Source organism: Physeter macrocephalus, chromosome 11 (genome assembly GCF_002837175.3).
Source record: "Physeter macrocephalus isolate SW-GA chromosome 11, ASM283717v5, whole genome shotgun sequence".
Classification (NCBI taxonomy): Eukaryota; Metazoa; Chordata; class Mammalia; order Artiodactyla; family Physeteridae; genus Physeter; species Physeter macrocephalus.
In genome coordinates this window covers 69,677,824-69,690,266 of record NC_041224.1, presented here as the reverse complement: position 1 = coordinate 69,690,266, position 12,443 = coordinate 69,677,824, and the positions used below count along the sequence as shown (strand labels likewise).

General features: G+C 47.4%; 1 protein-coding gene across 1 annotated transcript in view; it reads left to right on the top strand.

The window, feature by feature from the left end:
- LOC102976759 (OTU domain-containing protein 7A) overlaps positions 1 to 12,443 on the top strand; it is a 191,954-nt gene that overhangs the window by 103,775 nt on the left and 75,736 nt on the right. The window contains exon 4 of the mRNA XM_055088162.1: positions 1,199 to 1,417. Coding sequence (XP_054944137.1) covers positions 1,199 to 1,417 — 219 coding nt within the window. The remainder of the gene's footprint in view (positions 1 to 1,198; positions 1,418 to 12,443) is intronic.

Here is a 12,443-nt window from a genome sequence, read left to right as displayed (position 1 = left end):
CAGTCTCCGCCCGCGAAGGGGCTTCTAGTGTGTGGAAACCTTTCCTCCTTCACAGCTCCCTCCCACTGGTGCAAGTTCCGTCCCTATTCTTTTGTCTCTGTTTTTTCTTTCTTCTTTTGCCCTACCCAGGTACGTGGGGAGTTTCTTGCCTTTTGGGGGATCTGAGGTCTTCTGCCAGCGTTCAGTGGGTGTTCTATAGGAGCAGTTCCACGTGTAGATGTTTTTCTGATGTATCTGTGGGGAGGCAAGTGATCTCTGCGTCTTACTCTTCCGCCATCTTCTCCTGTCTCCCAGAGTAACTTTAATAAAGGTGACCTATCTTAAAATACAAGCCTCAGGGGCTTCCCTGGTGACGCAGTGGTTGAGAGTCTGCCTGCCGATGCAGGGAACACGGGTTCGTGCCCCGGTCCGGGAAGATCCCACATGCCGCGGAGCGGCTGGGCCGGTGAGCCATGGCTGCTGAGCATACGCGTCCGGAGCCTGTGCTCCGTCTGCAAGGGGAGAGGCCACAGCAGTGAGAGGCCCACGTACCGCAAAAAAAAAAAAAAAAAAAATACAAGCCTCAGTGGAGGAAGCCGAGTGGATTGCTTCTCATTTTAAAAATATAAATGCATAAAAACAAAAGCAGTCCCCCATGTAGCATTTCATTCCAGAGGAGGGCAGCTCTGCTGAGCTGAATTCCATGTAACTTAAGACCCAGGAAGCAAGTCTGGTGATCTTTAAGGATGCTGAGTATTTGTGTGGTGGACTTACCCTTGACCTCCTTCTAAGTGGTTTCATGACTGAGTGCCATGTGCCATGTGCCAGGCTGTGGTGATGTTAGCCCAGCATGAGGGAGGCCTGCAGAGAACACTGGGAGGGTGGCAGGGCTGGCGCGGGGGGTAATGGGTGTATGGGTGTCCATGGGTGTGCCTCTGTGTGTGGTGTGTGTGTGTGTACATGTGTATGTGTGCCACATGAGTGTGTCCTGTGTGTTTACATGTGTGTGTGTCATGTGTGCGTGCACGTGTATGTGTGCACACGGGTGGGGTGTGTCATGTGTATATGGTCACATGTGGGATGTGTGTCGTGTGTACATGCACGTGTATGTGAGCATGTGTGTGCGTGTGTCGTGTGCACACGTGTGGGATGTGTCGTGTGCGCATGCAGAGGCCCGCATCTCTCAACCCCCCTCATCTCCCTCCCCCCACCCCCGCAGAGAAGCGGCTCTCGCGCGGGATCTCCCACGCCAGCTCGGCCATCGTGTCCCTGGCGCGGTCCCACGTGGCGAGCGAGTGCAGCAGCGAGCAGTTCCCACTGGAGATGCCCATCTACACGTTCCAGCTGCCGGACCTGAGCGTGTACAGCGAGGACTTCCGGAGTTTCGTGGAGCGAGACTTGATCGAGCAGGCGACCATGGTGGCTCTGGAGCAGGCGGGTAAGTACCCCCCAGGCAGGTCCGCCTGATCTGGAGGAGGGGCGGGGGCGGGAGGGATGCGCGATCTGGCTCCACACGCTGTCGGGCTCGGGTGCCTGCCGGCCCTGCCCGGCCCTAGCCTGGCGTCAGTGGATGTGGGGCGAGGACCACGTGGTGCCCAGATCTCCTGAGTGTTCCCTTTGTCGCTAATACAGCCTGGCCAGGTCAGCCCCCCTACAAAGAGAACCCCAGGCTGCTTTGCCTTACTTCTCTCCTTTCCCATCCAATCCCTGACCCCCAGTTGGGTGCGGAACAAAAGATAAGAAAGACCCTGTGCTTGGAGAGAAATAAGAGACCCTGTCAATTCCTGTGGACACAGGCAAGTTAGGTGACATCTTTGAGCCTCAGTGCTCCAGTCTGCAAAGACTTGGAGAAGACAGATGCTGGCGTGGTGAGGCTGAGCTGTTAGATGGCATGTGCCCTACGGAGCTGCTCCTCTCCTGCCCTCCCCCAAGCCCCACTCCCACCCTCACCGGGACCCCAGCCTCCAGGTTAAGGAAACATAAAACTTGACTTTGGTTTCCTCCCTCTCCTTAATGTTTCTCTGACATCCTGATGAGGATGAGATTCAGGGAGCAAACCAAAACTTGTCTTTTTTGGAGTGCCTAAGGATAAAATAACTAGTTCCAAACAAATTCTGCAACAGATGTTGGTTCTTCCTGAGAAGCGTGGCCCGTTTCTCACTCATAATCATTTGCATTGTAAATCTTTGCATGGTCACATGTTCAGGGGTTTCTCAGACATGCATGTAGAGGATTCTATGCCCTTCCTCTCAGGCCCCTGTGCATCTCCCATGGGGGCACAAAATCCACACAGGTAAAGAGGGGACGGTGGTTAGTGGGGCCTTCTTTGTGCTAGGCAACCTGGCAGTCAGGTCTCAGCGCAGGGCTTGGGGGCCTCACCCATGGCGTGTTTGCTTTGAGAACAGGATCCGCAATCCTGATAACTGTGTTGGATCTGACGTTGTGACCAGGGAAAAATCATTTTCTCGGCTGCTGCACAGCTGCCAAAAGCAACCCAGAGACCGACACCCACACCTGACTCTGTCTTACCTCCAGGTCTTTGACTGATCGACAAACATAAAACAGTCTCTCTAGATTACCCGCAATCTTAAAGCCCTCCCTCTGGAGGCTGGTTATTTTAAAGATGACTCTTTGAGAGTAATTCAGATGAGATATTTTAAACCAAAGAGTCACTATTCATAGAGAAGGGAAAATTGGTATAGGTTAAGAAAGAAAAAATTTCATGAGCTAATTTATTTCTCTTGAAGGGTAGGCAGTCAAGCCCTCGACAAAGTTCAGCCCCGAGCGTTGCCAGTAGCACGGGTAATTGCTGCCTCATTTAAGCTGAGTCCTGGGACTTCCCTGGTGGTCCAGTGGTTAAGAATACGCCTTCCAATGCAGGGGGCGCGGGTTCCATCCCTGGTGGGGGAGCTAAGATCCCACATGCCATGGGGCAACTAAGCCCACGCACCACAACTACAGAGCCCACACGCTCTGGAGCCCACTCACCACAGCTAGAGAGAAGCCCAGACGCCACAACAAAAGATCCTGCATGCCTCAACTAAGACCTGATGCAGCCAAATAAATAAATAAATATTTTTAAAAATAAAAAATAAAGCTCGAGTCCTGGTAAAGGGCATGGAGTCCACCGCGCCAGCCTTTTCCTCCAGCTTTGTCATGCTCAGCAAGAGCCCTTGCTCCTTTGGAAGGTCTTTTCTGTTATTTTTTTCCATAGATCACATATTAGTTTTTATCACATTTTACCTTCCAGACCAGCTTTTTCAAAGGGTGCTATTTTACTCTAACTATCCAATTTTGGAAAACACCTTTTAAAAACCCAAACTTAAGGAGTTAAGATGCTGCATTCGCCCACAGTACCTTATTTCCGTCATGTGCCAAGAGGATGGAGAGAAGGGACAGCAGGGTGGCCCACCCAGGGCTGCGAACAGCACCCCATCAGTGCCGCAGGAGGCCTTGGGGAGGCTGACTGGTGCCCCAGCCTTCCGGAATGTGATCCCGGGCAGGGAGGGTCTGAACGTCAGAGTTCCACGAGGACAGGGAGGTGAGGACTGGAAAATCACAGAGGGCAGAATAAACGTTCATTCCTCTCCCCCCGCCGCCACCACCGTCCATCAGCTTCTCTGAACTTCTCTTTAAGCAGTAGACCCGATCATCCTTCAGGCTCTTTCCATGCCCAGATCCTGGTGGAGATACTGGCTGAGGCCGGCGAGTCCCACTCAGCGCCCCACCCCGGCTGAGTGAGGAGGCCAGGCGCTGGGAGGTGGCCCAGGCTGCGCCCCTCGGGCCCTGCTGTCACTCTCCGTGGGGCAGAGAGAGCTCCACCGAGGAACAGTGGGGAGAAAGCTGCTCGCTGTGGCCAGGTGTAGCGTGTCCATTCCTCCGTCCAGTAATTAGTGCTCGGATCACTGTGAATCAACCACTGATAATCAATATTATTTACTGTGTTCATGGGAGGTGGAAATACGGATGCCAAAAATATTTTAGAGAAAAAAATCTACTTGTTCAAGACATAGTTCAAGTTGTGTTTGGAAGAAAATGTAAACTCTGTCCCAGGGCCTCAGGGTGGGGGACTTCCCCCTCCCCGGGGGCTGGACGGGAACCCAGGGCTCATGTGGTCCAGAAAATGGGCCAAGGACTTCCCTGGTGGCGCAGTGGTTAAGAATCTGCCTGCCAGTGCAGGGAACACGGGTTCGAGCCCTGGTCCGGGAAGATCCCACATGTCATGGAGCAACTAAGCCCGTGCACCACAACTACTGAGCCTGCGCTCTAGAGCCCATGAGCCACAACTACTGAGCACAAGTGCTGCAACTACTGAAGCCCACGCGCCTAGAGCCCGTGCTCCGCAACAAGAGAAGCCACCACAATGAGAAGCCCGCGCACAGCAACGAAGAGTAGCCCCCGCTCACCGCAACTAGAGAAAGCACGCATGCAGCAACAAAGACCCAATGCAGCCAAAAATAAAATAAAATAAATAAATTTATAAAAAAGAAAAAAAAAAGAAAGAAAATGGGCCAGGAAAATGGCCTGTGTTGCCTATGGTCCAGCTGTCCCTCCCGGGGACCCAGCTCCACTCCCTCGGAGCCCGGCATAGGGCAGGTGTCCAGAATGGTCCCCCAGCTCCCCAAGGCACGTGGGCAGCCCCACCTGTTTGAGGAATCTGTGTATTGAGTAGTGAAGCTTCACCTCCCACAGAACCCACAGGAGAGGGAGTGCCATTCTCCTCGGGCCTTAAAACCCCGGAGGGCATAACCTACTCCCACCCCATGATAGTCGGGGACAACAGGAGGGCCACATTTTCAGGACATAAAACCGCTGACCTCCTGAGAGAGGAAGGAAGATGAGAATGCAAGAAAGCATTTGTTTCTCAGCCGGGTTATCCTGCTGCATTCACACGTAAGAAGACGCAGAGATCATGGGTCTCTCAGTTTGGAAAGTAACATCTGGCACCCCTTTGAGACACCCCCACAGTGTAGATGAGATGGTGTGATGCTCCAGCGAGTTCGTGAATCCAAAGGCAGAGGCATGTCTCCATATAGCAGTTACTGCACACACGGGACACTGAGGTCTAGACGTCAGAAAGTGTGGGGACACCTCTGAGTTGTGGTGTTGAGTCTGTCTCCACGGGAGGAGAGTTGGATTGGAGCAAATCTGGCAGAGAAGCCCTAAGATGTGAAGGTTTTCATGTGAGTCAGCCCAGCCCCACCTTATCCCAAGTCAGCTGAGAGGCCCCCTGGAGCCTCACTTCCTTCCATCTTAAAGTCGGAGGCAGGACAGCTGCCAGGACAGATTCAGCCAAGGCAAGCTTGACCTGCACTGCCACAGACACCCCATCCAGGTGCTGGGTGTCCCATTGCTGCGAACGACGCAGGTGAAATTGCTGCCCTCATGGAGATGAAGTTCTAGTGGGGAAGAAAGGTGATAAGGTAGGCCATCAATATGGCGTGAGGCCACGAGGTAGGGGCTCTGAGGTGGAGGGAGGAATGAGCCATGGGACACCATCAAAGCCTTGGCACATTTAAGTAAGGCAGGACACGGGAGCGGATGGAGTGAGGGCTGGAGGCGCTGGAAAGGAAGGCGAGAGAATGGTAGCAGGGGCCAGGGAGCATTCCTGAGCCTTGGGGTTCACAGTAGGGAGGCTGTGCAGCCCCAGGAGGGCTTTGAGAAGGGGTGGTGATATGTTTGGATTCACACCGACACGTCCTGGCTGCCGTGTTGAGAGTGGACTCTGAAGAGGGAAAAGGAGCAGGAAGAGCGAGGCGGGCAGCTGCTGCGTTAGCCCAGCGCCATGGGGGTAGCAGTGGAGGTGATAAGAAGAAGCTAGATGTGAAGGCAGGATCTGTTTTGAGGAAAGACCTGCAGGTCTCGCTGATGGATTGGATGGGGCAATGGCAGAAAGAGAGGAGTCGAGCGTGACCCTGAGAATGTTGCCTTTAGCACATGGGTAGATGGTGGTGCCGTGCGGAGATGCAGACCCCTGGAGGAAGGGTTGGCGGGGGGTGGAGAAGCAAAGTCTGAGATCCCGGTGAGACCTGGAAAGTTGCTGTCCAGTTGAACATGTGGCTGTGGAGCTCAGGAACAGTCTGGGCTGAGGATGCAAATATGGGAGTTAGTAGTTAGTGTGGGATGAAATCTGCAGGAGGGATGTGCCCATCATAGGGGCCTCCCACAGCACCCCTGACACAGCCCTGTGCCCTGTTGGGTACCAGGTGGATGAGGGAGTCTGGAGCATGGGCAGAAACATAAGGGAGACAGACCAGGAGCAAATCATCACAGTCCCATTGGAGGAAATCTCAGAAGCACGTGCACAGCACAGTGATGCCCAGAGAAGGGAGGTCAGTGGTGCTGGGTGTGTGGGGTGGCTCCAGAAGGGCAGGGATATTAAAGGGAATTACAGGGTCATGTTTAGGGCAAAAATGTGCTCATCTTTCTGCTAGAGAGTTGTCCCATTGTTTTCTTTCATCTAAGTGTCTTTGTGGGTGACAAGCAAAATGACATCTTTTCTTTTTTAGCATCTTCATTGGAGTATAATTGCTTTACAATGGTGCGTTAGTTTCTGCTGTACAACAAAGTGAATCAGCTATACGTTTACATATATCCCCATATCCCCTCCCTCTTGCGTCTCCCTCCCACCCTCCTTATCCCACCCATCTAGGTGGTCACAAAGCACCGAGCTGATCTCCCTGTGCTATGTGGCTGCTTCCCACTAGCTATCTATTTTACATTTGGTAGTGTATATATGTCCATGCCAATCTCTCACTTTGTCTCAGCTTACGCTTCCCCCTCCCCGTGTTCTCAACTCTATTCTCTACATCTGTGTCTTTATTCCTGTCCTGCCCCTAGGTTCTTCAGAACCATTTTCTTTTTTTTTTAGATTCCATATATATGTGTTAGCATACGGTATTTGTTTTTCTCTTTCTGACTTCCTTCACTCTGTATGACAGACTCTAGGTTCATCCACCTCACTACAAATAACTCAATTTCATTTCTTTTTATGGCTGAGTAGTATTCCATTGTATATATGCACCACATCTTCTTTACCCATTCATCTGTCGATGGACACTTAGGTTGCTTCCGTGTCCTGGCTATTGTAAATAGTGCTGCAATGAACATTGTGGTACATATGACATCTTATTTTAAACTGTGCAGTAACCACCCAAATTAAGTGGTCCTGTTATCATGTTACTTGGAAAAGGCAGAATAAGTGATTAATGCCCCCTCACCACTACGTAATACCACAGCCTTCCCTTAGTGATGTTCATCTGATTTTCATCTCTGCAGGAGCTCAAGATTTCGTTTCTGTTTTTTAACATTCACAGTATTCATTCCCATGGTTTTTTTTTCTGTTCTTAAATGAAGTCATTGTGTGGGGAGATGTGAATTACCACCCTGTCCAAGATTGGAATAGGAACTTTGAACCGTGTTCTCAATCCCACTGTTCCTGCGAAAAATCCTTTATCTTGGGCATCCCGTTCTGGATCCAGCTGGAGATGTTAGAATAGCACTGGGCCATTTTTGGTTCTCCAAGAGGCTGGAAGGGGCTGGCATTTACCATAGCTGGGTGATCTTCCACGGTAGCCACAGCTGACTAACAGCCCCAGGAATGCTCTCAACTGGGTAAGAGTCTTAACTTCCAGGACCAAACTTAAATCAAGCCACTAAAATCTTGCCTTCCATCCCCTAGCCACATAACTAAGTCTTATTGTGATTCAATTATGTGCAGAGTGTGACTGAATATGTGGGCTGAATTGATATTTAGAAAATGAAAAATTTCCCATAAGAAATGTGAATGAAAGGTAGCATGTCTAGGGAAGATGCCTTGTTGAAGATGGCATTAATTCTCAGATCACAAAAGGTTAATTCTAGGTGTAGGAGAGTCCTTCTAGATGAAGGATAACTTCTAGTATGCAAGATTACTTCGAGATGCAAGATGCGGTGCTGGCGAATTCACACCCCCATGCTTCCCCTCCTGTGTCCAGAGTCCTGGAGAAGGTGGGGAGACTGCCCCCGTGGAGGAGGGGGCTTAGGGTCTGATGGGAGCCGATTCTGTCTGGTTAAGCCTGGCTTCATGGGGTGCCCTGTTTGACATATATGAGCAGTTAATTAGTGCTTAAGTTTTTGAAGATAGTGAAGTGTCATCTGACACACATGCTGATTTCCAAGGCATCCCCTCCCTGACCTGGGAACACATTGGTGACCAACCCTGGGACATACTTTCTAGAAGGTGAGCGTGGTGGTGAAGAGGAGGGGGCTTAGAATGAGAATTTGGGCAAGAACACTGTCTGAATTGTATCAAAGGGGCACCTTTTCAGGTGGCATTCCCACCCCCGAAATGTAGGTGCTTTCCCTGATTTCTGAGAAGCCCCAGGGAGAGCCTTGAATCATTGCAGGGAGACAGCACTAGTTACATCAGGATCTCAGATCGTGAGGTGAACGGGAAAGAAAAGAAGAAATCTGTGTTCTAGAGGATGAGAGTCGGATCAGATAAAGCGGCTTCTGTAAGTTACGAGAGTGTGTTCCCCTCCCTCTGGGCAGGACAGCCCCACGCCTGGCCTGGTGTAATGGTGCTGTCTCCCTCAAGCTCAGGTCACACTTTCTCTCCGTCCTCCCATCAGCACACGGGAGGCCTGGGGACCCCAGACCCCATCTCCCAGTGTGTATCAGCCACCCTGAGCCCAAGCCCAGCACAGAGATGCAGTTCTGCCAGAGGTAGACACACCTGCAGAGAGCCCGTGGGGTACATGATGCGGTACAGACATACAGCAACCTGGGGGCAAGGATTAAGAGTGTGTGGGGACACCACTGAAAAGAAGTGCTCATTCAAATCCCTGGGAAGTGACTGGGGATGAGGTGGCCGGCAGTCCCTGCACCAAGGTCCCACATCTCCAGGACTGAGGGGCAGTGACAGAAAGTTGATGCTGCTAAGTATGCCCGGCATGTAGCTGGCGTGGGTCCCCAGATGGAGGGTGCAAGTCTGGAGGGAGGAGAGATGGTTCAGAAGTGACAGGGGGAGCAGGGGCGCTTCTGGTCCCCGAGGGGTATGAGAGGTGCATCCATGTTGTTAAGTGTAATTATAGTTTTTTTTTTTCTCATAATTAGTGTTGCAATGTACAGGCAGACCTCTGATTTTTCGGGTCTGGTTCCAGACCACTGCAGTAAAGCGAATAATGCAGCAAAGAAAGTCTCACAAATTTTTTGGTTTTCCAGTGCATATAACAGTTATGTTTGTACTATATCGTGCAACAGCACACTTAATAAACCAATGTACATACCTTAATTTTAAAATACTTTATTGCTAAAGAAATGCTAACCATCATCTGAGTCTTCGTGAGTCATAGTAGTAACATCAAAGATCACTGATCACAGATCACTGTAATAATATAATAATAATGAAAAAGTTTGATATATTGTGAGAATTACCAAAATGTGACCCAGAGACACAGTTAGAGAAAATGCTGCTGGAAAATGATGCTGATAGACTTGCTTGACGCAGGGTTGCCACAAACCTTCGGTTTGTAAAAAGCGCACTAAAGCCAAGCGCAATAAAACAAGATGTGCCTATGTGCACATACTACAAATTATTTATCCATCATATTATGATGGACATTTGGTGTCATGGTCAATCCTAGCTGCCATAATAAAACACCACAGACTGGGTGGCTTAAACAACAGAAATGTATTTTCTATCAGTCCTGGAGGCTAAAAGTCCCAGATCAAGGTGCCACCTGATCCTGTTTCTGGTGAGGGCTTTCCTCCCGGCTTGTATACAAGCACCTTCTTGTCTTCATGTGGTCTTTCCTGTGAAAGACCCTTGGGGGAGAAAGGGAGGCAGAATGAGCTCTCTGGTGTCTCTTACAAGGACATTGATCCTGTTCAGATCAGGGCCCCACCCCTCTGACCTCATTTAACGTTAATTACTCCCTTAGAGGCCCCATCTCCAAATATAGCCACACCAGGGTTAGGGCTTCAACATACGAATATGGGGGGACACATTCAGTCCGTAACAGTTGGGTTGTTTCCAATTTTTGATTATTGTAAAGAGTGCCACTATGGAATTCTTGTACATGTTTTCAGTGAACACATGAATATGTTTCTGAAGATACATACCTAGAAGTGGTGTTGTTACGGAGTCCAAGCTCGTACTGCTCTCAGCACAACAGGCTAATAAATCGAAAGACGAATTGTTGGGGCAAGGGATAACAACTTTATTTGGAAAGCCAGCTAATCAAGAAGATGGTGGACTTGTGTCCCAAAAATCATCTTGCCTGAGTTAGAATTCAGGCTTCTTTTACACTAAAAGGGGAGGGAGTAAAGTCAAACACTTCCTGGTTCCGATCAGCCTCCGGAGGGGAGGTGTTAATTTCTGGGAGGCAGGGTTCGCAGAGATGGGCCATGATGCATAATTTAAGCTTAGAGGAAACATCCCTTTAGTGATTAATTTGTAATAGAATACAAAGTTTCTTCCCTATTACAGTATTGCTGGATTATAGCATTTACATATATTCAGCTTTATAACAGTTTTTCAAATAGTTTTCTGAAGTGTGGATGTACCAATTCGTTCTTCCACTGTTGAGGGTTCTGGATAGTCCGCATTTTTTGTCTTTCCATTTTGGTCACTGTGTTGGAAGTGTGGTAGTCCCATAGTGGCTTTAATTTTTATTTTCTGATGGCTGATAAAGTTGAGTACCTTTTCATGTTACTGGCCATTTGGATATCCTCTTTTGTTGGGTGCCTTTTCAGGTTTTTGCCCATTTTTACCTTTGTCTTTTTGATTGATTTGTGGGAATTCCTTATACATTCTGAATATGAGTCCTTTATCAGATGTGTATCACAAATACCTCCACCCACTCAATGGGCTGCCCTTTTACTCTCTGACTGATACACTGTAATGAACAGATGATCTTAATACTAAAGTAGTTAAATTTACCTTTTTTCCTTTACTTTGAGAACTTCTATTTTGGTTTAAGAAATCTTTGCCTACCCCAGGTTTCTGAAGACAAAAACTCCTGCCTTTCACATTTAAATCTACAACCCACCTAAAAATAACTTTTATATATGGTGTGACATGTGGTGAAAGTCCGTTTTCCCATATGTTTACACACCTGCCCTTGTACCATTGTTGAAACCGTTCTTTCTCTATTATGCTGAAAAGTAAACTTTGACATAAAGCAGGTGATTGTATATGTGTGGTCTGACTCAGACTTTATTTTGTTCCATTGGTGTTTCTGTCCTTGGAACAAAATGACCACAGTTTAAGACTTACCATGCAGTGTAAGTCCTCCAGCTTTGTTTTTCTTCTTATGATTTGTCTTTGCTATTCACAGCCTTTGCATTTCTATATAAATTAATGTATATGAACTCTATATAGAATAATTATATATTTAATATGGAACCTATGTAAGTTAATTAATATAAATTAATCTATAGATCAATTGAGAGAAAATTGATATCTGCAATATTAAATCTCCTAGTCATGGGCATGGTATGTTCCTTAATTCTCTCACAAATATTTTTTAGTTTTCAAAGTAAAGGACTTGAATGTTATTCATTAGATTATCTCTATGCTTTTTATGTATTTTTTATTGTAAAAAACATCTTTAAAATGCCAGCAACAGCTGAGATATAGAAATACAATTTCTTCTTATTTATTGATCTTGTATTCTGGAACCTTTCTAAATTTACTTATAAATTCTAGTAATTTGTAGAATCTTTTGGACTTTCTAGGTTCATGACCTATAAACCGCAAAGAATGATAGTTTTATTTTTTCCTTTCCAGTTGGTGGGGGGTGGTTCTTTTTGTCTTGTTGCATTGGGTAGACTCTCCAGGAAATTTTTGAATTGGAGAGTTAATAGCAGATATCCTTGGCTAGGTTCCAGTCTCAGAGGGAAATTTGTACTATTTCACCATTAAATATGATGTTAGCTGTAGCATTTTTGTAGATACTACATATCAGATTAAGGCAGTTACCTTCCATTCCTAGTTTGCTATGTCTTTATCATTCATAAATGATGTTGAAAGTTATCAAATGCTTTTTCTTCATCTGTTGAAGTGATCATATGATTTTCCTCCTTTTTTTCAGTACACTGGTGGATTATATTGTTGATTTTCAAATGTTTACCCAGTCGTACATTCCTGGAGTAAACCTCATTTAGTTATGATATCAGGCCTTTTGTATATCGTGAAATTTGATTTGCTAGTGTCTTGATTAGGATTTTGACATCGATGTTCATGAGAAATATTGATCTTTCATTTCCTGTAATGTTCCCATTAGGTTTTTCTTTTTCTTTTTTGCATTTCAGATAAAGAACTAATACTTTATTCTAGTATAAATATTCCTTTTTTTTAACATCTTTATTAGAGTATAATTGCTTTACAATGGTGTGTTAGTTTCTGCTTTATAACAAAGTGGATCAGTTATACATATACATATGTCCCCATATCTCTTTCCTCTTGCATCTCCCTCCCT